The 25,963-nt window shown below is 36.9% G+C and overlaps 1 protein-coding gene and 1 long non-coding RNA gene across 4 annotated transcripts; one reads left to right on the top strand and one right to left on the bottom strand.

Annotated features, from left to right (window-relative positions):
• Nucleotides 1-14,172: 14,172 nt before the first annotated feature.
• Nucleotides 14,173-17,719, bottom strand: LOC114548391 (uncharacterized). Of its 2 annotated transcripts, XR_003691352.1 has the most exons (3): nt 17,049-17,719; nt 14,442-14,592; nt 14,173-14,339 (listed from the first exon to the last, which is right to left on the bottom strand). It is a non-coding gene; the product is annotated as an uncharacterized LOC114548391 (long non-coding RNA). The 2 variants fall into 2 exon arrangements; XR_003691353.1 differs by lacking the exon at nt 14,442-14,592.
• A 3,856-nt stretch (nt 17,720-21,575) lies between these two features.
• On the top strand, nt 21,576-23,268 carry rasd1 (RAS, dexamethasone-induced 1). 2 transcript variants are annotated; one of them, XM_028568219.1, is made up of 2 exons: nt 21,576-21,952; nt 22,214-23,268. In XM_028568219.1, the coding sequence occupies exons 1-2, from the start codon at nt 21,682-21,684 to the stop codon at nt 22,741-22,743; spliced, it is 801 nt and encodes a 266-aa protein (XP_028424020.1). In that variant the 5' UTR covers nt 21,576-21,681; the 3' UTR covers nt 22,744-23,268. The 2 variants fall into 2 exon arrangements, with proteins under 2 accessions (XP_028424020.1, XP_028424021.1); XM_028568220.1 differs by having other exon boundaries at nt 22,288-22,567.
• Nucleotides 23,269-25,963: the final 2,695 nt, after the last annotated feature.

Genomic DNA, 25,963 nt, shown 5'->3' on the forward strand with positions numbered 1-25,963 from the left:
TATAACTATTTTTTTACAATATAATACTATGACGTTTTTATCAAATTTTCAACATACAATACTATTACTTTTTGATCACTTTTTGGACATGCTATAGTATGACTATTTTTGATATACTGTACCATGACTTTTTTTAACATACCATACTATGACTTTTTTCAACGCAAAATATTATGTCTTGGTTTATAGTTTGGTGTGTTAGAAGTCAGGTTGTGAATCCTTAGGTTTTGGGTTTGATTCCCATTAGGATGTATTTGATTTTTTTAGTTAAATGTCTATTGGAAAGTCACACTATGCTATAACTTTTTTTTGTCATACTATATTTTGACTTTTTAATTACTTTTTTCGACATGCTATACTATGACTATTTTTATCACTTTATCAACATATTATACTATGACTTTTTTATCACTTTTTTGACATACTTTACTGTGTTATTTTTTACAATACAATACTATGACGTTTTTATCACTTCATCGACATACTATACTATGACTTTTTTCGACATACTATAATATGACTATTTTTTACAAACTATACTATGACGTTTTTATCACTTTTTTCGCCATGCTATACTATGACATTTATTACAAGATAATACTATGACTTTTTTATCACTTTATCAACATACTATACTATGACGTTTTTTATCACTTTATCGACATAATATACTGTGACGTTTTTATCACTTTATCGACATGCTATACTATGACTTTTTTTTTAATCATTTTATGAGTTATAGTATGTCTAAAATGTTTATGAAAAAAGCCAAAGTATAGTATGTCGAAAAAACTGATAAAAAAAGTCATAGTACAGTGTGACTTTCCTCTGGACTTCTGACTTAAAAAAAAGGATTAGTTCTTGAGGGGAATCAAACTCCCAACCTAAGACTCCCCTTGTCTTCTAACAAAGTGAGCTAAAGAAGAAGTCATTATGTAGTATGCCCAAAAAAATGATGAAAAAAACACAGAATAGTATGTCGAAAAAAATGATAAAAAAGTCAGTGTATAGCATGTCGAAAAAAAAGATAAAAAACCATATTATAGTATGTCGAAAAAATGATAAAAAGCCATAGTATAGTATGGCGAAAAAATGATAAAAAGCCATAGTATTGTAAATCGAAAAAAGCCATAGTATAGTATGTCGAAAAAAATGATAAAAAAGCCATAGTATAGTATGTCGAAAAAAATGATAAAAAAGCCATAGTATAGTATGTCGAAAAAATATGATAAAAAAAAACATAGTACAGTATGTTGAAAAAAATGATAAAAAGCCATAGTATTGTATATCGAAAAAAGCCATAGTATAGTATATAAAAAAACGCCATAGTATAGTATGTCGAAAAAAACCATGGTATAGTATGTCAAAAAAATGATAAAAAGCCATAGTATAGTATGGCGAAAAAATTATAAAAAGCCATAGTATTGTAAATCGAAAAAAGCCATAGTATAGAATGTCGAAAAATATGATAAAAAAGCCATAATATAGTATGTCGAAAAAAGCCATAGTATAGTATGTCGAAAAAATAATAAAAAGCCATAGTATAGTATATCAAAAGAAATTATAAAAAAGCGATAGTATAGTATGTCGAAATAAGCCATATTATAGTATGTCCAAAAAATAATAAAAAGCCATAGTATAGTATATCAAAAGAAATTATAAAAAAGCCATAGTATAGTATGTCGAAATAAGCCATATTATAGTATGTCCAAAAAATTATAAAAAGCCATAATATAGTATGTCGAATTTAAAAAAAAAAAAAGCCATAGTATAGTATGTCGAAAAAAGCCATAATATAGTATGTAGAAAAAAATTATAAAAAAGCCATAGTATAGTATGTCGAAAAAAGCGATAGTATAGTATGTCGAAATAAGCAATAGTATAGTATGTCGAAAAAATGATAAAAAGCCATAATATTGTATGTCGAAAAAGCCATAGTATAGTATGTCGAAAAAATGATAAAAAGCCATAGTACAGTATGTCGAAAAAAATGATAAAAAAGCCATAGTATTGTAGGTCGATAAAGTGATAAAAAGGTCATAGTATATTATATCGAAAAAAAACTGATAAAAAAGCCATAGTATAGTATGTCGAAAAAAATTATGAAAAAGCCATACTATAGTATGTCGAAAAAATTATAAAAAAGTCATAGTATAGTATGTTAAAAAAAATGATAAAAAAGCCATAGTATAGTATGTCGAAAAAAGCCATAGTATAGTATGTCGAAAAAATGATAAAAAGCCATAATATTGTATGTCGAAAAAAGCCATAGTATAGTATGTCGAAAAAATTATAAAAAGCCATAGTATAGTATGTCGAAAAAAATGATAAAAAAGCCAAAGTATAGTATATCGAAAAAAGCCATGGTATAGTATGTCGAAAGAATTATAAAAAGCCATAGTAGAGTATTTTCAAAAAATTATAAAAAAAAGCCATAGTATAGTATGTCGAAAAAATTATAAAAAGCCATAGTATAGTATGGCGAAAAAATTATAAAAAGCCATAGTATTGTAAATCGAAAAAAGCCATAGTATAGAATGTCGAAAAATATGATAAAAAAGCCATAGTATAGTATGTCGAAAAAAGCCATAGTATAGTATGTCGAAAAAATAATATAATGTTGGAGTTTACCCCGGTGGACGAGAGGGTCGCCTCCCTACGCCTGCGGGTTGTGGGGGGGAAAACTCTGACTGTTGTTTGTGCATATGCACCAAACAGGAGTTCGGAGTATTCGGCCTTCTTGGAGACCTTGACTGGAGTCCTGCATGGGGCTCCAGTGGGGGACTCCATTGTTCTGCTGGGGGACTTCAACGCACACGTGGGCAATGATGGAGACACCTGGAGAGGCGTGATTGGGAGGAACGGCCTCCCTGATCTAAACCAGAGTGGTTGTTTGTTGTTGGACTTCTGTGCTAGTCATGGATTGTCTATAACGAACACCATGTTCGAACATAGGGATGCTCATAAGTGTACCTGGTACCAGAGCACCCTAGGCCGAAGGTCAATGATCGATTTCATAATCGTTTCATCTGATCTGAGGCCGTATGTTTGGACACTTTCGGGTGAAGAGGCGGGCAGAGCTGTCAACCGATCACCATCTGGTGGTGAGTTGGGTCAGGGGTGGGGAAGACTCTGGACAGACCTGGTAAGCCCAAGCGTGTAGTGCGGGTAAATTGGGAACGTCTGGAGGAGGCCCTGTCCGACAGACTTTCAACTCACACCTCCGGCGGAGCTTTTCGTGCATCCCTGTGGAGGCTGGGGCATTGAACCCGAGTGGACAATGTTCAAAGTTTCCATTGCTGAAGCTGCGGCGAGGAGCTGTGGTCTTAGGATCTTAGGTGCCTCAAGGGGCGGTAACCCACGAACACCGTGGTGGACACCAGTGGTCAGGGAAGCCGTCCGACTGAAGAAGGAGTCTTCCGGGATATGTTATCTCGGAGGACTCGGAGGCGGTTGCAGGGTACCGAGGGGCCCGAAGGGCTGCAGCCTCTGCCGTGAAAGAGGCAAAGCAGCGGGTGTGGGAGAAGTTTGGAGAAGACATGGAGAAGGACTTTCGGTCGGCACCAAAGTGTTTCTGGAAAACTGTTCGCCACCTCAGGGGAAGCGGGGAACCATCAAGCTGTGTACAGTAAGGATGGGACACTGTTGACCTCCGCTGAGGAGGTAATAGGGCGGTGGAAGGAGCACTTTGAGGAACTCCTGAATCCGACTAATCGCCCTCTATGTTAGAGGCAGAGCTGGAGGATAACGGGGGATTGTCGTCGATTTCCCAGGCGGAAGTCACTGATGTAGTCAAACAACTACACAGTGGCAAAGCCCGGGGATTGATGAGATCCGTCCAGAAATGCTCAAGGCTCTGGGTGTGGAGGGGCTGTCCTGGTTGACACGCCTCTTCAACATTGCGTGGAAGTCTGGGACGGTGCCAAAGGGTGGCAGACTGGGGTGGTGGTTCCTCTTTTTAAAAGGGGGACCAGAGGGTGTGTGCCAATTATAGGGGTATCACACTTCTCAGCCTCCCTGGTAAAGTCTACTCAAGGTGCTGGAAAGGAGGGTTCGGCCGATAGTCGAACCTCGGGTTGAGGAGGAACAATGCGGATTCCGTCCTGGTCGTGGAACAACGGACCAGCTCTTCACTCTCGCAAGGATCCTGGAGGGAGCCTGGGAGTATGCCCAACCGGTCTACATGTGTTTTGTGGATTTGGAGAAGGCGTATGACCCGGGTCCCCGGGAGATACTGTGGGAGGTGCTGCGGGAGTATGGGGTGAGGGGGTCTCTACTCAGGGCCATCCAATCTCTGTATGACCAAAGTGAGAGCTGTGTCCGGGTTCTCGGTAGTAAGTCGGACTCGTTTCAGGTGAGGGTTGGCCTCCGCCAGGGCTGCGCTTTGTCACCAATCCTGTTTGTAATATTTATGGACAGGATATCGAGGCGTGGTCGGGGTGGGGAGGGGTTGCAGTTTGGTGGGCTGGGGATCTCATCGCTGCTCTTTGCAGATGATGTGGTCCTGATGGCATCATCGGCCTGCGACCTTCAGCACTCACTGGATCGGTTCGCAACCGAGTGTGAAGCGGTTGGGATGAGGATCAGCACCTCTAAATCGGAGGCCATGGTTCTCAGCAGGAAACCGATGGAATGCCTTCTCCAGGTAGGGGAATGAGTCCTTACCCCAAGTGAAGGAGTTCAAGTACCTTGGGGTTTTGTTCGCGAGTGAGGGGACAATGGGCGGGAGATTGGTCGGAGAATCGGCGCAGCGGGTGCGGTATTGCATTCAATCTATCGCACCGTTGTGACGAAAAGAGAGCTGAGCCAGAAGGCAAAGCTCTCGATCTACCGGTCAGTTTTCGTTCCTACCCTCACCTATGGTCATGAAGGCTGGGTCATGACCGAAAGAACGAGATCAGGGTACAAGCGGCGAAATGGGTTTCCTCAGGAGGGTGGCTGGCGTCTCCCTTAGAGATAGGGTGAGAAGCTCAGTCATCCGTGAGGAGCTCGGAGTAGAGCCGCTGCTCTTTGCGTCGAAAGGAGCCAGTTGAGGTGGTTCGGGCATCTGGTAAGGATGCCCCTGGGCGCCTCCCTAGGGAGGTGTTCAGGCACGTCCAGCTGGGAGGAGGCCTCGGGAAGACCCAGGACTAGGTGGAGGATTATATCTCCAACCTGGCCTGGGAACGCCTCAGGATCCCCAGTCGAGACTGGTTAATGTTGCTCGGGAAAGGGAAGTTTGGGGTCCCCTGCTGGAGCTGCTCCCCCCGCGACCCGACACCGGATAAGCGGACGAAGATGGATGGATGGATGGATGGAAAAAATAATAAAAAGCCATAGTATAGTATATCAAAAAAAATTATGAAAAAGCGATAGTATAGTATGTCGAAATAAGCCATAGTATAGTATGTCCAAAAAATGATAAAAAGCCATAATATAGTATGTCGATTTAAAAAAAAAAAGCCATAGTATAGTATGTCGAAAAAAACCATAATATAGTATGTAGAAAAAAATTATAAAAAAGCCATAGTATAGTATGTCGAAAAAATTATAAAAAGCCATAATATTGTATGTCGAAAAAATTATAAAAAGCCATAATATAGTATGTCGAAAAAAATGATAAAAAAGCCATAGTATTGTAGGTCGATAAAGTGATAAAAAGGTCATAGTATATTATATCGAAAAAAAACTGATAAAAAAGCCATAGTATAGTATGTCGAAAAAAATGATAAAAAAGTCATAGTATAGTATGTTAAAAAAAATGATAAAAAAGCCATAATATTGTATGTCGAAAAAACCATAGTATAGTATGTCGAAAAAATGATAAAAAGCCATAGTATAGTATGTCGAAAAAAATGATAAAAAAGCCAAAGTATAGTATATCGAAAAAAGCCATGGTATAGTATGTCGAAAGAATTATAAAAAGTCATAGTAGAGTATTTTCAAAAAATTATAAAAAAAAGCCATAGTATAGTATGCCTAAAAAAATGATAAAAAAGCCAGAGCATAGTATGTTGAAAAAGCCATATTATTGTTTGTCCAAAAAAATTATAAAAAGCCATAGTATAGTATGTCGAAAAAAATGATAAAAAAGTCATATTATAGTATATCAAAAAAAGGAATAGTATAGTATGTCGAAAAAACATGAACCAACCATGATATCTTATTTGAAAAAAGTCATAAAAGCGTCATAGTATAGTATGTCAAAAAAAAAGATAAAAGAGTCATTGTATAGCATGTCAAAAAAAAAGATAAAAAACCATGGTATAGTATGTCGAAAAAATTATAAAAAGCCATAGTATAGTATGGCGAAAAAATGATAAAAAGCCATAGTATTGTAAATCGAAAAAAGCCATAGTATAGTATGTCGAAAAAAATGATAAAAAAGCCATAGTATAGTATGTCGAAAAAATATGATAAAAAAAACATAGTACAGTATGTCAAAAAAAATGATAAAAAGCCATTGTATAGTATGGCGGAAAAAATTATAAAAAGCCATAGTATTGTAAATCGAAAAAAGCCATAGTATAGAATGTCGAAAAATATGATAAAAAAGCCATAGTATAGTATGTCGAAAAAAGCCATAGTATAGTATGTCCAAAAAATTATAAAAAGCCATAATATAGTATGTCGAAAAAAATTATAAAAAAGCCATAGTATAATATGTTGAAAAAAGCCATAATATAGTATGTAGAAAAGAATTATAAAAAAGCCATAGTATAGTATGTCGAAAAAAGCGATAGTATAGTATGTCGAAATAAGCAATAGTATAGTATGTCGAAAAAATGATAAAAAGCCATAATATTGTATGTCGAAAAAAGCCATAGTATAGTATGTCGAAAAAATTATAAAAAGCCATAGTATAGTATGTCGAAAAAATGATAAAAAAGCCATAGTATTGTAGGTCGATAAAGTGATAAAAAGGTCATAATATATTATATCGAAAAAAAACTGATAAAAAAGCCATAGTATAGTATGTCGAAAAAAATTATGAAAAAGCCATACTATAGTATGTCGAAAAAAATGATAAAAAAGTCATAGTATAGTATGTTAAAAAAATGATAAAAAGCCATAGTATAGTATGTATAAAATGGCTTTAGTATAGAATGTGAAAAAATGATAAATGGCTTTTTATATTTTATGTATATTGTATGGCTTTTTTAACTTTTTTATCATCATACTATACTATATTATTTTTATCATTTTTCAACATACTATACTATGGCATTTTTTCGACATACAATTCTATGGCTTTTTTTAAATTTTTTTCATGACATACTATACTATTTTTTTTTGGGCATATCTATGGCTTTTTTTTAAACATACTATTTTATAATTTTTTTTACCATACTATTTTTTCAACATACTATACTATGGCTTTTTTTATTATTTTTTCAACATACTATACTATACTATTTTTGTATTTTTTTTTAGACATCCTATACTATGGCTTTTTTTTCGATTTTTTTACATACTATACTATGGCTTTTATAATTTTTTCAACATACTATACTATGGCTGTTTTATAATTTTTTTAGACATACTATACTATGGCTTTTTTTTCGACATACTATACTATGGCTTTTTTTTTTTTATAATTTTTCGACATACTATACAATGCTTTTTTTTCGACATACTATACTATGGCTTTTTATCATTTTTTCGACATCGACATACTATGGTACAATATTTTTTTTCGACATACTATACTATGGCTTTTTATCATTTTTTCGACATACTATACTATGGCTTTTTATCATTTTTTCGACATACTATACTATGGCTTTTTTCGACATATTATACTATGGCTTTTTATCATTTTTTCGACATACTATACTATGGATTTTTATCATTTTTTCGACATACTATACTATGGCTTTTTTCGACATACAATACTAAGGCTTTTTTTATTTTTTTTTTTTACATACTGTACTATGGCTTTTTATCATTTTTTGGGCATACTATATTATGGCTTTTTTTTCGACATACTATACTATGGCTTTTTTATCATTTTTATCGTCATACTATACTATGGCTTTTCATCATTTTTTTCGACATACTATACTATGGCTTTTTATCATTTTTTCGACATACCATACTATTGCTTTTTTCGACATACTATTCTATGGCTTTTTTAACATTTTTATCATCATACTATACTATGGCTTTTTTATCAGTTTTTTCAACATACTATACTATGGCTTTTTTTGACATACAATACTATGGCTTTTTTATCATTTTTTTTGACATAATATACTATGGCTTTTTATCATTTTTTGGGCATACTATGGCTTTTTTCGACATACTATACTATGGCTTCTTATAATTTTTTTTGACATACCATACTATGGCTTTTTTCGACATACTATTCTATGGCTTTTTTAAAATTTTTATCATCATACTATACTATGGCTTTTTTATCATTTTTTTCAACATACTATACTATGGCTTTTTATCATTTTTTCGACATACTATACTATGGCTTTTTTATTATTTTTTCAACATACTATACTATGGCTTTGTATAATTGTTTTAGACATACTATACTATGGCTTTTTTCGACATACTATACTATGGCTTTTTTCGACATCCTATACCATGGCTTTTTTCGACATACTATACTATGGCTTTTTATCATTTTTTCGACATACTATACTATGGCTTTTTATCATTTTTTCGACATACTATACTATGGCTTTTTTCGACATACTATACTATGGCTTTTTATAATTTTTTCGACATACTATACAATGGCTTTTTTCGACATACTATACTATGGCTTTTTATCATTTTTTCGACATACTATACTATGGCTTTTTTCGACATACTATACTATGGCTTTTTATAATTTTTTCGACATACTATACTATGGCTTTTTATCATTTTCTTGACATACTATACTATGGCTTTTTTCGACATATTATACTATGGCTTTTTATCATTTTTTCGACATACTATACTATGGCTTTTTATCATTTTTTCGACATACTATACTATGGCTTTTTTCGACATACAATACTAAGGCTTTTTTATCATTTTTTTTTTTTTTTTACTGTACTATGGCTTTTTATCATTTTTTGGGCATACTATATTATGGCTTTTTTTTCAACATACTATACTATGGCTTTTTTATAATTTTTATCGTCATACTATACTATGGCTTTTCATCATTTTTTTCGACATACTATACTATGGCTTTTTATCATTTTTTCGACATACCATACTATTGCTGTTTTCGACATACTATTCTATGGCTGTTTTATAATTTTTTTCAACATCCTATACCATGGCTTTTTCGACATACTATACTATGGCTGTTTTATAATTTTTTTCGACATACTATACTATGGCTTTTTTCGACATACTATACTATGGCTTTTTTCGACATATTATACTATGGCTTTTTATCATTTTTCCGACATACTATACTATGGCTTTTTATAATTTTTTCGACATACTATACTATGGCTTTTTATCATTTTTTCGACATACTATACAATGGCTTTTTTCGACATACTATACTATGGCTTTTTATCATTTTTTCGACATACTATACTATGGCTTTTTTCGACATACTATACTATGGCTTTTTATCATTTTTTCGACATACTATACTATGGCTTTTTTCGACATACAATACTAAGGCTTTTTTATAATTTTTTTTTACATACTGTACTATGGCTTTTTATCATTTTTTGGGCATACTATATTATGGCTTTTTTTTCGACATACTATACTATGGCTTTTTTATAATTTTTATCGTCATACTATACTATGGCTTTTCATCATTTTTTTCGACATACTATACTATGGCTTTTTATCATTTTTTCGACATACCATACAATTGCTTTTTTCGACATACTATTCTATGGCTTTTTTAACATTTTTATCATCATACTATACTATGGCTTTTTTATCATTTTTTTCAACATATTATACAATGGCTTTTTTCGACATACAATACTATGCTTTTTTATCATTTTTTTTGACATAATATACTATGGCTTTTTATCATTTTTTGGGCATATACTATGGCTTTTTTTCGACATACTATACTATGGCTTCTTTATAATTTTTTTTGACATACCATACTATGGCTTTTTTCGACATACTATTCTATGGCTTTTTTTAAATTTTTATCATCATACTATACTATGGCTTTTTTATTATTTTTTTCAACATACTATACTATGGCTTTTTATCATTTTTTCGACATACTATACTATGGCTTTTTTATTATTTTTTCAACATACTATACTATGGCTATGTATAATTTTTTTAGACATCCTATACCATGGCTTTTTTCGACATACTATACTATGGCTTTTTTATAATTTTTTTCGACATACTATACTATGGCTGTTTTATAATTTTTTTCGACATACTATACTATGGCTTTTTTCGACATATTATACTATGGCTTTTTTCGACATCCTATACTATGGCTTTTTATAATTTTTTCGACATACTATACAATGGCTTTTTTCGACATACTATACTATGGCTTTTTATCATTTTTTCGACATACTATACTATGGCTTTTTTCGACATACTATACTATGGCTTTTTATCATTTTTTCGACATACTATACTATGGCTTTTTTCGACATATTATACTATGGCTTTTTATCATTTTTTTTTTACATACTGTACTATGGCTTTTTATCATTTTTTGGGCATACTATATTATGGCTTTTTTTTCGACATACTATACTATGGCTTTTTTATAATTTTTATCGTCATACTATACTATGGCTTTTCATCATTTTTTTCGACATACTATACTATGGCTTTTTATCATTTTTTCGACATACCATACTATTGCTTTTTTCGACATACTATTCTATGGCTTTTTTAACATTTTTATCATCATACTATACTATGGCTTTCTTATCATTTTTTTCAACATACTATACTATGGCTTTTTTTGACATATTATACTATGGCTTTTTATCATTTTTTTTTTACATACTGTACTATGGCTTTTTATCATTTTTTGGGCATACTATATTATGGCTTTTTTTTCGACATACTATACTATGGCTTTTTTATAATTTTTATCGTCATACTATACTATGGCTTTTCATCATTTTTTTCGACATACTATACTATGGCTTTTTATCATTTTTTCGACATACCATACTATTGCTTTTTTCGACATACTATTCTATGGCTTTTTTAACATTTTTATCATCATACTATACTATGGCTTTCTTATCATTTTTTTCAACATACTATACTATGGCTTTTTTTGACATACAATACTATGGCTTTTTTATCTTTTTTTTTGACATAATATACTATGGCTTTTTATCATTTTTTGGGCATACTATACTATGGCTTCTTATAATTTTTTTTGACATACCATACTATGGCTTTTTTCGACATACTATTCTATGGCTTTTTTTAAATTTTTATCATCATACTATACTATGGCTTTTTTATCATTTTTTTCAACATACTATACTATGGCTTTTTATCATTTTTTTCGACATACTATACTATGGCTTTTTATCATTTTTCGACATACTATACTATGGCTTTTTTTCGACATATTATACTATGGCTTTTTATCATTTTTCGACATACTATACTATGGCTTTTTATCATTTTTTCGACATACTATACTATGGCTTTTTTCGACATACAATACTAAGGCTTTTTTATAATTTTTTTTTTACATACTGTACTATGGCTTTTTATCATTTTTTGGGCATACTATATTATGGCTTTTTTTTCGACATACTATACTATGGCTTTTTTTATAATTTTTATCGTCATACTATACTATGGCTTTTCATCATTTTTTTCGACATACTATACTATGGCTTTTTATCATTTTTTCGACATACCATACTATTGCTTTTTTCGACATACTATTCTATGGCTTTTTTAACATTTTTATCATCATACTATACAATGGCTTTTTTCATTTTTTTCAACATACTATACTATGGCTTTTTATAATTTTTTTCGACATACTATACTAAGGCTTTGTATAATTTTTTTAGACATACTATACCATGGCTTTTTTCAACATACTATACTATGGCTTTTTTCGACATACTATACTATGGCTTTTTTATAATTATTTTCAACATACTATACTATGGCTTTTTTCAACATACTATACCATGTCTTTTTTCGACATACTCTGCTATGGCTTCTTTATACTTTTTTTTGACATACTATACTATGGCTTTTTATCATTTTTTCGACATACTATACTATTGCTTTTTATCATTTTTTCGACATACTATACCATGGCTTCTTTCGACATACTATACTATGGCTTCTTTATACTTTTTTTTGACATACTATACTATGGCTTTTTATCATTTTTCCGACATACTATACTATGGCTTTTTATCATTTTTTCGACATACTATACTATGGCTTTTTTCGACATACTATACTATGGCTTTTTTCGACATACAATACTATGGCTTTTTTATCATTTTTTTTATATATTATACTATGGCTTTTTATCATTTTTTGGGCATACTATATTATGGCTTTTTTTTCGACATACTATACTATGGCTTTTTTATCATTTTTATTGTCATACTATACTATGGCTTTTTATAATTTTTTGGACACACTATACTATGGCTTTTTTCGACATACTATACTATGGCTTTTTATCATTTTTTGGGCATACTATACTATGGCTTTTTTCGACATACTATACTATAGCTTTTTATCATTTTTTTCAAAATACTATACTATGGCTTTTTATCATTTTTTCGACATACTATACTATGGCTTTATTCGATATACCAAACTATGGCTTTTTTCGCCATACTATTCTATGGCTTTTTCAAAATTTTTATCATCATACTACTATGGCTTTTTATCATTTTTTCAACATACTATACTATGGCTATTTTATTATTTTTTTCAACATACTATACTATGGCTTTGTATAATTTTTTTAGACATACTATACTATGGCTTTTTTATCATTTTTTTCAACATACTATACTATGGCTATTTATCATTTTTTCGACATACTATACTATGGCTTTTTTCGACATACTATACCATGGATTTTTTCGACATACTATGCTATGGCTTTTTTTTAAAGATTTTCGACATACTATACTATGGCTTTTTTATACGTTTTTTTTGTCATACTATGCTATGGCGTTTTTCGACATACAATACTATGTATTTTTTATACGTTTTTTCTACATACTATATTATGGCTTTTTTTGACATACTATACTATGGATTTTCATAATTTTGTTGACATGCTATACTATGGCTTTTTATAATTTTTTCGACATACTATACTATGGCTTTTTCCGACATACTATACCATGGCTTTTTTCGACATACTATACTATAGCATTTTTATCCATTTTTTTCGACATTCTAAACTATGGCTTTTTTCGACATACTATACTATGGCTTTTTTCGACATACTATACTATTGCTTTTTTATCATTTTTTTCAACATACTATACTATGACCTTTTTATCACTTTATCGACATACTATTCTATGACTCTTTCATCATTTTTTCGACATGCTATACTATGACGCTTTTATGACTTTTTTCAAATAAGATATCATGGTTCTTTCATGTTTTTTCGACATGCTATACTATGACGTTTTTATCATTTTTTTGACATACTGTACCATGACTTTTGTCAACATACCATACTATGACTTTTTTCGCCACAAAATACCATGTCTTGGTTTATATCTTGGTGTGTTAGAAGTCAGGTTGTGAATCTGTAGGTTGTGGGTTTGATTCCCATCAGAACTTATTTGTTTTTTTAGCCAAATGGCTATTGGAAAGTCACACTATACTATGACTTTTTTTTTAACATACTATATTTTGACTTTAATTACTTTTTTCGACATGCTATACTATGACTAGTTTTTTTTTTTTTTTTTGTTTTTTTACATACTATACAATGACATACTATACTTTTGTTTTTTTATCACTTTATCAACATATTATACTATGACTTTGTCACTTTTTTTCGACATACTATACTATCACATTTTCATCACTTTTTTGACATACTATACTGTGACTTTTTCTCACTTGTTTTGACATGCTATACTATCACATTTTTTTACAATATAATACTATGACGTTTTTATCACTTTTTCGATAAACTATACTATTGTCACGATTAGTCTAGTGCAGGAACCCAAAAGCAGACCAGGAAAAGGTAAGTAGAAAATACAAGGTGAGTATTTATTTGGAATTGAATGTGGAAAACAATTAGGTCCAGTTGGTCGGCAGGGAGTGAGGCTGGAAGGTGGCAGGGTTTTGTGCTGATCCAAATGTGCTGCAGCGAAGTAGACAGCCAGGCAGGTGTGAGTGACAATCCAGGTGAATAACTGTAGACAGAGGAACAAGCAGCTGATTAGCAACAGGCAAAGAGACCAAAAACAGTAATAGACTTTCCAAAACTAGAAGCTTGATACGAGAGCAAAACATACTGGTTACGCTAACGATCCGGCAGGGGAATGGATGTCTGGTCACGGCTTATATGGTGCAGCGGATGATAATCAGGACCAGGTGTGCAGATTGCAGCAGGTGTAAGTGGTAGGAGAATCAGCCGGGATGTGTTCAGGAAAACTCAGGAAAAACCTTAATTCAGGTTAAAGCACTTTTTTTTAATCAACATACTATACTATGACTATTTTTACAATATAATACTATGACGTTTTTATCACTTTGTCGACATACTATACTATGACTTTTTTTATCACTTTTTTAATGTTTAATGTTACACAAACTGTAATGTAAAGCCATTTTTTGTAGTTTTGAGGGAGTTTGTGTATATATGTATTAATGCCCACCACTTGTGTCTTCAATCTCTCCATTTTTAGTACAGTAGTAAGAATATGTTGTTATTTTTGTACTTTTTAGTTACACCATGAAACAACTGCCTTGACTACATTTATACATACATTCCTCTTTCTCACCTTTAAGTCTGTCTCATGAAAATACAGTTTTTTAAAAAAATTCTGACTTCATTAATGACATCACTATATCTCCCACTCTGTCTTGCTGCCCGGCAGAAGTCGTATTTGTTCGCTGTTTTATCTGCATCATTTGTTTTTCCACTCTCCTCTGCATTTCCTGCTCCACGGCGCCATGATCAATCAGCCAGCCAAACGTGACCACCGTTTGCCACCTCTTCCTTATTACTCGTGCATGCACCACAGGATTAAAAATACACTTGCAAACGGTCTTCCATTATTTGTTCTGTCTGATGTTCCTGAGATGGAGGGAAGGAGAAAGAGCTGTGGGGATTTTTCTTTTTTTTTATCTCTTCATTGCATATTTGTTAAAGACCTGTGAGCCTCTCATCCATTTTTTGTCACAAACTGCTTGTGCCTTTCCTCTGTCTCTCTATCGGGGGGTTACACACTGGTGAAAGTAACTATTCTCACACACACACACACACACACACACACACACACACACACACACACACACACACACACACACACACACACACACACACACACACACACACACACACACACACACACACACACACCATATCTCCTGCTCCTGTATGTCAGTCCTGCGGAGCCCCATGACATACACATACTTAAAAGTGTCATGACTCATATATTAAATATCATATTCATAACAATATAACCATATAGATGGCCAGGTCATGGGACACAGAGGGTCAGTGGGGAGATGCCTCAGGAACAAACACTAAACATTACAGTAAAGTTAAAAGAGTAGCGTTGTGCACCCTGTGATGCATCCTCTGAACTTTGTTCACCAATACACCATCTGATTATCCCGGAGTGTAAAGGCTCATGGGCCAGCAGCCTTTACAGTTAAATTTAGCCGACAAAAGATTAGGCTGTGGTTGAACTGCTGAGATGGATTTGCTTAATAAGGTTAGTATCGGTACCGATAACGGATTCAGAAGTAAAATCAGTGGGTAGAGCAGGCGTATATGTCCTTGGAGGTTTATGCCTCGACGCAGAGGTCCAACCGACCTGTGTTCATTTCCTGCAGTAGAATCAGCTTTATTGGCCAAAGATGTGCGCACATACAAGGAATTTGACTCTGGCTTTGCCATGCGACAAAAAAATAGATATACAGCTAAAAACAAGGACAACAAAGCAGAACAATCAGAATCAGAAAAGGATTTATTGCCACAATAAGTACACTTGTGTGGAATTTGCCTTGGTAAAAGGTGCATACATAAACAAACAATAAATACAGAAAAACAGAAAAACATGTAATACATGTAAAACTACCTAAAACTACCATGTACAGATACATATACCATTACAGATAAAAGTCATTCTAAGATGAATAAACCAAATCTGATGATTTTGTTTCCTCATTAAAGTGCTCATATTATGCTAATTTTCAGGTTCATAAATTGTATTTAGAGGTTATATCAGAATAGGTTTACATGGTTTGAAAAACACCATGTATTTGTTGTACTGCACACTGCTGCACCTCCTCTTTTCACCCTGTGTGTTGAGCTCTCTGTTTTAGCTACAAGTGAGGCATCTCACTTCTGTTCCATCTTTGTTGGGAGTCACACATGCGCAGTAGCTAAGGACTACTAGCCAGTCAGAAGCAGAGTATGAGGGCATGCCACACTAGCAGCTAGCCGAGCATTATAACGGTGTGTTACAAAGTGACGCACGTTTGTCTCTGAAGTTGTAGACCGGTGTGGCAGTTCGCTGAGGCGTCGCGTCGCTCGCTGTGGCCGAGCCAACCCCTTTTTATTGCCTTCCCCTCAGCAAACCCCCGGCCCTTCTAGTGCCCTCTTCAGCCGTACGGACGAACGCCCGTTGCCCGTCAGCGGGGCGAATGTTTTGACCTATACTAAAAAGGAGTTGCTTTTGACGCTTCCCTGATTAATTTAGTTTATAGAAACACACACGCTCTCTGTCTAAGGAGAAGCCCTCGCCCGGATCAAGGAACCCGAAGGCGAGACAAGAGGTTAGATACACAATACACCAGACGTCCCCAAAAACACGGGCTCTTATCCCCCTGTATATGACAAGCACTGCCCGAGGGGATCTTAAAACCAATGACTTTTCTTTAGTACTCACGGTCTCAGCCATCCTCCCAGTGTCACCGGAGGTCCCTTCCTTCTCAAGGACGCCCGCCTTGCCCTCCTTGGTCGCCGGACTGAGAGAGGGGGATGCTCAAAGGCTCTGACCAGGCCATGGGGATAGGGAAATTAACTCCCACTAGGAGATAACAGGAGGTCCAAGTCGATCCCCGCCGGGAGGCAACTCTCCATGGGCGGTTAAAGAGGAGTTACTCACCCCCGTAAGGGGGGAAACCCTCCCCGCTTGACGCAAGACGATCCCAGAGAAAAATAAGGAACTGGCAAAAGTTGGCTCTCCTAGTCCAAAGTCGGACTCAGGTGATTTTTATTATTTTGTGACAAAAGCAGAAATTAAAAGCAAGTGGTCCTCTACAAAATAAAAATTAAGAGAGAAGAGCACTTTTTGGCCTCTGTTTAACAGAGGTATTCGAAGCCGCTTCTCAGAGATAGTCTTTTTTCTTTTTCTTTTTCTTTTCCTCCCTTACACTCAGCGAGCGCAAGGGGACCCCTCTCTGGCTGGGAGAGGCATAATGAATCTTCCCCAATGCAACAGAAAGTGCAAGGGTAGATGGAGAAGGCTTCATGGCATCCCGATGCCACGTAAAGCGCTCGGGTAAAAGAGCCCGAAGGGAACCCAAAAGGGGCCAAAAAGGGACTCAAAAGGGCTCAAAAGGCACCCAAAAGAAGGGGCTGCTACTCGGCAAAAACACTCATATTTATACACAAAAAACATTTTACTCCTCCCAAAATTATCAAAAGGGACGTACTATATGTACTTCCCTATCCTTGTAAGGTAATGTAGGAAACACTTCACAAATAACGTTACAGTAATGAGCCTCATGAACTCTACAGCTCGTGTGCTGTGTATGGCCACACATGTGCCTTCAAGACGCACACACACACAGCTGCATGCACCCGTCAAGGCCGCAGCTCCTGCCTGTGCTCTTCTTATCTGTCTTATCTGTCTAGGTGCTTTCCTACACTCTTCACATTTTCTCAATGAGAGCTCTTTCTGTCATAAAATCCAAAAACAGATCAGTATGTAAGCAAAAGATAAGCAAGATATGTTATTTTTTGGGGGATTTCAACACACACACTAAGCAATGATATAGTTTGCTTTTCAAAACACATCTATTCAAGTGATTATATGGTTATTCTGTTAATACTGACAAGCAAGGAATGACATGGATTCAGCTATTTCTTTGTTTTGGGGTTTTCATCTGGCCTCGCGGACAACAAAGTAAAGGCTGGACTACAATAGAGCAGTTTGGAGCAGTTTGTGAACAGTGTTTTCTGTTGGAGATGGTAAGTCCCTTTGGGCTGGACTTTGGGCTTTTTCACTTTGTAAACCTATAACGTGCACAAAAAAAGATATACTGTATAACACGATAAGAAAGGGGGAAAAGCCAAAAAGCATAATATGAGCACTTTAAGTCTGTTTGCTGTTGCCAAATCCGGCCCTTCACAGATTAGGATCCGGCCCGCATATCAATTTACGTTCACAATACATTTTGGCCTAGTTTTTGTCGCTTTTTCTGACATTGTTGTCATTTTTTTTTGACAATTTGTAACTTTTCCCGACATTTTTGTCACTTTTTTCTACGTTTTTGGACGCTTTTTCCAACGTTTTTGGGGCGCTTTTTTTCTATGATGGCTCAGGAACTTTTTCCTGACTTCTTCAAGACTTAATGTCCACCAAACTTTAAGTGAGAAGACTATATGACACAGGCAATAAGACAGTCAAAGATATTGGACTTTTTTGATTAAATAAAAGCATGTCAATAAACTAAACATGTCTGGCCCTTGTCATTCTTATTTTCCAGTGTGGCCCTTAGTGAAGTTGAAATTGACACCCCTGCTCTCAAGTATCGAGTATTGAAAAATGCCTCGTCATTCAATACCCAATTTCAATACCTAAGGAGTAAATCTCATCAGCGTCAGTGAGCCAATAAGCACGCTAATAATGTTTTGTGATTGGCTGTCTCACGTTACACATGGCAGGGGCAGGCAGGAAAAACTCTACGTCACACACAGAGACGCGGCTCACGTAGTAGGAGCTGAAAAAAAAAAAATCTAAGAGATTTGTGCCGTAATGTGTAATGCTGTAATTTCTTTTTGTTATATAAAATTAGTTTCGACAAAAAGTATCGCTTAGGAAGCGATATCAAAGTCAATGTATTGGTATTAGTACTGGCAACTAGGGCTGGCCAATAGGGAGAAAATCAGATATCACGACATTCTTGACCAAATACCTCAATATCGATATTGCGCCGATATTCTAGGGTTGACAATTGGTGCTTTAACAAAATATCTTCACACTTAGATTTTAGATAAATAATCATCAGTAATGTGGATATAATGACTAATTGGGAAAAGGCAAATAATAGAACAGTTAGAACAGTCTGGTAAGTTCAGAAAAGTACATCACTTTACTGTAATGCAGCCTTTAAAAGGTCCCATGACACGGTGCTCTTTGGATGGATGGTCCCCTAATTTATCTGAAGTCTCTTTTATATAGACCTTAGTGGTCCCCTAATACTGTATCTGAAGTCTCTTTTATATAGACCTTAGTGGTCCCCTAATACTGTATCTGAAGTCTCTTTTATATAGACCTTAGTGGTCCCCTAATACTGTATCTTAAGTCTCTTTCCCGAAATTCAGCCTTGGTGCAGAATTACAGCCACTAGAGCCAGTCCCACAATGAGCTTTCCTTAGTATGTGCCATTTATGTGTCTGTAACTATTGAGGAGGAGAGAGGGGGGGGGGGCAAGGTGGAGGGTGGGGGTGTGGCCTTGACCACTTTGCTCGTTTGAAAGCCATGATGTCTCTCTCTCATGGGTGGGCCAAATTCTCTGGGCGGGCAAAGCAGAGAAAGGGGAGGTAACCTTGCTCCTTATGACCTCATAAGGAGAAGATTCCAGATCGGCCCATCTGAGCTTTCATTTTCTCAAAGGCAGAGCAGGATACCCAGGGCTCGGTTTACACCTATCACCATTTCTAGCCACTGGGGGACCATAGGCAGGCTGGGGGAACTCATATTAATGTAAAAAAAAAAAACTCATAAAGTGACATTTTCATTAACTTATGTCATATCACCATATCCAAAATCTAAGACGATATCTAGTCTCATCTCACGATATCAATATAATATAATATATCGATATATCGCCCAGCCCTACCGGTAACGAATGTTTTTGAACACCTGAGCCCTACACCTGAGTGAATGAGTCACATTGAAGAAGCAAACGCTCATTTTTGAATCAACAAGTTTGAATCCTGTGTTCAGTTCCCCCTCTTCCTTTTGCAGAAACTCCATTCAATTTTATGAAGCGCTACTGAAAAATAAGGAAAACAACTTTAATTCCCACTTTCGTACACACATATTTTTCATTAGTAATGACTGGTTTCATTACAGATAAATGAACATGGCAATTGTCAGTTGTTTTGCATTTGCCAGCTGAGATACAATTCTCCTAAAGGCAGTCCACTAAACAAAGACACAGAAACTGCATATATTCAGCTCACACACGGACACACACACACACACACACACACACAGTTTTTTTCCTCAGGTAAATCATGCCATTCTCATCTGGATACAATTGTACCCTGAGTGCCCCCTTTTGGTCACTTTGGTAACTGCCCTTCTGCCTGGTGACATGAAGCTGCTGCAGTTACTGAGGATATGAATGAATACATTATGTATCCATTGATACCCTCATATGTAGTGGCAGCGTTCCTTGTTATAACAAAAAGGAACATAAACAGTGCCAGAACTGGGCCAGCACTCACAAGTACTGAGTACCGGCATTCTGATTTTTGTCCACATGATTACCCTTACTTTTAATTGTTGTTTAGAGTATGAATATGCTAATATTATACCAACATAGGCTGTATATCATGATTTATTGGGGGAGGGTGGGGGGGGGGGTGAAACAAGCAAATCTAATTCTAAATTCAGAGATCCAACACCCCCATTTAGCCTGTATGTATTAATAGTCATGCAACTGATGAGTTAGGGTACTGGCACTTTTTTTGGGGTCCCATTTAGGCACTGAACATAACCACACTTTGAAGGCCACTTGATAATTCAGAATCAGTGAAAACAAAACCTGTCTAGCATATTTCCTTGGTCTGGACGAACTCAGATCCGCTGCAGACGTTTTACGTTTTAAGAACATGTCGAATGGTCACAGATTTTCGGCACAGTGTGCCAAACCCAGTTAAATGTCAGAAAGAGCGTTTACTAGTGAACTTCGGTGGAGGTTTTTATTTTGTCCCATCGCCCTAAAGTTACAATGTCCTGTTTTGGAGAGTCAGATGTTCACTGTATGGTCCCAGCGCACCCGTCTTGTCTTCCTCAGAAATGGAAGGTTGACGCACCGATTGGCAAATGGTCCGCTTTTCCTAGCGCTCAATGAAGCCCAGAGTTCCTACTTACCGAGCTGTGACGTGGGCGGGAGGAGGCGTCCGCCGCGCGCTTAAATACACGGGCTCCACTCCGGAGTTGAGACAGAAACACACAGCAGAGCAACCAGTAGCATCTCCACTGACTAAAGACCGCTCCACCGCCTTTTACGCGAAACCGTTTCCAGAGGGGGGAAAAGCAGTCCACGCACTCAGGTGTAATCATGATTAAGAAAATGTCGCCGTCCGAAAGCGAGTTTGACATCCCAGCCAAGAACTGCTACAGGATGGTGATACTGGGATCCACCAAAGTTGGGAAAACGGCCATCGTGTCCCGTTTCCTGAACGGGAGGTTCGAAGAGCAGTACACGCCGACCATCGAGGACTTTCACAGGAAACTGTACAGCATCAAGGGAGACGTTTACCAGCTGGACATACTGGATACATCAGGGAACCACCCGTTCCCCGCCATGAGGAGGCTATCCATACTGACAGGTACTTATCCGCATATGTGTGCCTTTCTGTTCTTGCATGCAGAATAGTTATAGAGAATTAGAAATCAACAATGGTCGTGCAAAAATAGGGTGCATTTTATATGTTGCAAACATGAGATCAATGTGCGCCTCTAGAGCGCACGGATGCAGCAGGGTGCACTGGTGCGCCTTAGGGTTAGAAAACACCCATGTTGCAACTCTTTGCATGTTGTCGAAAAAGCACGGCAAAAAGTTAACCAAAGGCATCCTTCTCTCCCTTCAGGTGACGTGTTCATTCTCGTCTTCAGTCTGGATAACCGAGACTCCTTCCAGGAGGTGCAGCGGCTCAAGCGGCAGATATTCGAGACCAAGTCGTGCCTGAAGAACAAAATCAAGGAGAACATCGACGTGCCTCTGGTCATCTGCGGGAACAAGGGCGACCGAGAGTTTTACCGCGAGGTGCAGCAGGAGGAGATCGAGCAGCTGGTGGCCGGGGACGAGAAGTGCGCGTACTTCGAGATCTCCGCCAAGCGCAACGAGAACGTCGATAAGATGTTCCAGACTCTGTTTACCTTGGCCAAACTGCCTCACGAAATGAGCCCCGACCTTCACCGGAAAGTGTCCGTGCAGTACTGCGACATGCTGCACAGAAAGTCCATGAAAAGCAAGAAGATGAAGGACATCGGAGAGGCGTACGGGATGGTGAACCCGTGCGCGCTGAGACCCAGCGTGCACAGCGACCTCATGTACATTAAGGAGAAGGCGATAGGAGGCGGCCAGAGCAAAGACAAAGAGAGATGTGTGATCAGTTAAGGAGACTGGGAGGCACACTCAACTCGAATATTTTGGAAGAAGATGCAGGTGCGTCAGCTTGGGGACGCGACCTGTCCGGCCGTGTGCGCTCAAACTGACACGGGAGGTGTGGAGTGGAGACGCCGGGGCCGCCGCCGCCGCCGCGCGCTCTGGCGCCGTCTCCAAGGACACTGATGGACACGCGAGTCCGCTTGAACTGCTAAAAAACTCCATTGCCCACTAGACATGTGAGAATGTTTGCTTGTTCTGTCCATCAGAGCTCAATGTGTGGCGTGGCTTTATACTTTGTGAGACTCGTGCATCGGTGCGTAAAATGTGTTTTGTTAAATCATGCCGTCTACACATGCATCACACAGAGGGGAGGAAAGAGACTCTAAGGCTCAGGGGCTGGAATTAACGTTTACATCGTATCCTATATTTTATAATGGTTACTTGAATGTTTCGTTGCAATCTGAAATTTTTTTTATTCTGAATGTACAGTATATTTATTGTCAATGTCAATTTTTGCAAAGAAGTCGTAATATAATAAAAAAAAACATCAACTAAAACTTGTTTTGCATTGTTTCTCATTCCTTTTATCCTAACTTTTAAACTCCATAGTGTTCACACACAGACCCACAACCCCTTGCTATTAACTTAATTGTAACCAAAAGCCCCCATGCACTGAACACACAAACATACACACACACACACACACAGGTTCTAACCCCTTAGGCACCCTGCTTTGTGCACGTCTGCAGAATAAGCATCAGTGGGCCAAATAATAGACATCTCTCAGCATCCATAAATGTGTGTCTCATTGCTGTGAAACGGATGCAAAAGTCTCAAATGTCCAGCTATATTGGAGAATATGACACGGTCAGAAAAAGTGCAAAATCCACAAACATCCTGAGATCAGACCAGCGCACTACAGACCGGGTACACCCGGATCCAAACAGTAATAACATTCATCAAATAAAGAAAATACAGCACAGGGAAAACTGGCTTAGACCATCTGAGAAAGCAGGCCTATGGTTGTTTGGACAGGGTCCAATGTTTGACAAATAATAAACCATTTTATGAAACCATAATATTGGTATCAGCTAAGGGTTAGACATCCAATCTGTTTGCACCATTGTGACTCCACAGTTAGTAAAAACGTGATGAGCCGTAGCATGACTTGGCACATTAGGCCTCTTTATCCACGAGTCCACGCCTCAGGCTGTACAAGATGAAAACAAACACACAGTAGGCTGGAGAATTATTACCCTCCCCTGCAGCTCCAAACACAACACACAGTTTGTTGTCAACGTGGTTTTAATTTTACAGTATTTGCACCACGTTATTCCCCCACGTTATTTCCCCCCCCTCCACCGTCCGAGATGAACCAGAAACACACTGTCCAGTTCTTTCGCTCTCTCGCACTGTGTGACGTGCCAGCTCGACGCTATCAGCAATAATCCTGTATACTGTATTCTGTTCACACACACACACACACACACACAGAGAACATTCTCCTGCGTGTGTGAGAAAGTGTGTAAGGACTCAGGGACACACAGCGGTGTACTGTGACACTGCCCTCCAACTAATCAGTAACAAGATGTGCTCTACTCCTTGGTGCATTCATTATAAAAAAAAAACAATAAAAATACATCATTATGGTGTTTACTGTTATGCATCATTGTCTCTATTAGCTGAACATTGTTTTTTTCCCCTTAAGAAACCTGTGTGTTGATCCCCTAGCTCAGGGCCACTCCAAAGACATAGAAAAATTACATTTAATAAGATCACGGTGTCCAAGGTTTACACACAGCAATTCATTGTCAACCGGTCAGAGCCATCACCATCTCAAATGGCAAAAGAGTCAACATTTGTATCAGCAGCGTCACAGGGGATAGAGGAAGGCCAGCGTCACAGTGTAAATAAGTACAGGGTGTAAAGTACAGCAGCAGAGGATGTAAAGGATGTGGAGTATGGGTTACAGTGCAGGAATTCTTCCATGGAATGTCTCAGCAAATACTGTATCTGAAAATGTTTCAATCGTAATGTCTCTGGCGCAGTTGGAGGATGGCCTGACAAAGTCTCTGCTAGATAACGCAGCGATGGGAAAGTTCCCTTTCTACATGAACTAGTTCAAAGTTCAGTTCACACATTTTAAAATGAACTAGTTCAGTTCATAGTTCATACTTCAACATTTTGAACTAAGTAAACAGTTCCAAAAGTGAACTAGTTCATAGTTCTTTTTTTCCCATATGTTGCTGCGAGCTATTATTTTTTTTATCAGTTTTAACACTGAAACTATGCGTCAGATTTCATCTTCATATCCAATCAGTTCAACGTGCCGTTTCAGGTTTGCTGTGGATGGGACTGAAGTGATTTTCTTTTTGAAAGCCGGTGGGCAAAGTTCGCACAGAAATGTAAGATATTTCCCATCCTCACCGACCTTGCCATAAAAGTCGTTTAAATGATCATACGTCGCCTCCATGCTGCTTTTTGTTTTGATGACGCATGCGGCGGTGCGACACTGGTGGCTGGTGTTGCCAGATTGGGTGTTTTTTCCGCTACATATTAAGGCCTGTTTACGGTGTGTTTTAGCCGCGTTTTGGCCTGGAAGGCTCTATAGAAATCTGGCACGCCTTAAGAATACCTTAAAAACAAAAATGTGTATAAAATCTTTAAAAACAGCACATATTACAGTGGAGCTTGGGGTGGCTAGTTTAAACAGTGTAAGTAAAAAGTATACGAGATAAAACAGTGTATTCTTGCATACTTTGTAACATGAAAAAAATGCATTTTACGCCTCACTTACACCTACACTTTTTTGCTTTAATGGACCCCCCTCTATTTTTTCCGCGGTAACATGTATACAAGTCTCTTTACATTTTCAGCAAGTATTTGTATTTTTGCTTGTACTAACTGAACCCCCGATCCTTGAAATCAAAATTACGCCCCTGAATGCATACATTATAGTGCTGTCAAAACTGGCCAGAAATGACGTTTGAATATTCAAAAAAAAAAAAACACAGATGTTTGAATATACTGTACATTACATATACAATACCTGTCTATACTGTACCAGGAGACACTTTGATTTTCACTGCTCAAACCTCTGTGACCTCCACCTGTGAGAAATATAATGAAGAGCCATCGTTAAATGTTTCCAGCAGCTCGCGGTTTAATCAAATGCCAACGATCAGTCTCACGTACGTCATCAAAGGTGCAGGGGCTGAGAGAATGGAGA

This window comes from Perca flavescens, chromosome 21 (assembly GCF_004354835.1).
Source record: "Perca flavescens isolate YP-PL-M2 chromosome 21, PFLA_1.0, whole genome shotgun sequence".
In the NCBI taxonomy this organism is placed as follows: Eukaryota; Metazoa; Chordata; class Actinopteri; order Perciformes; family Percidae; genus Perca; species Perca flavescens.

What these genes read in the sequence shown, in the direction of transcription:
- rasd1 (XM_028568219.1), top strand. Translation starts at nt 21,682, where the DNA reads ATGATTAAGAAAATGTCGCCGTCCGAAAGCGAGTTTGACATCCCAGCC. An exon ending in GAGGCTATCCATACTGACAG is followed by an intron (nt 21,953 to 22,213) that starts GTACTTATCCGC and finishes CTCTCCCTTCAG; the next exon opens with GTGACGTGTTCATTCTCGTC.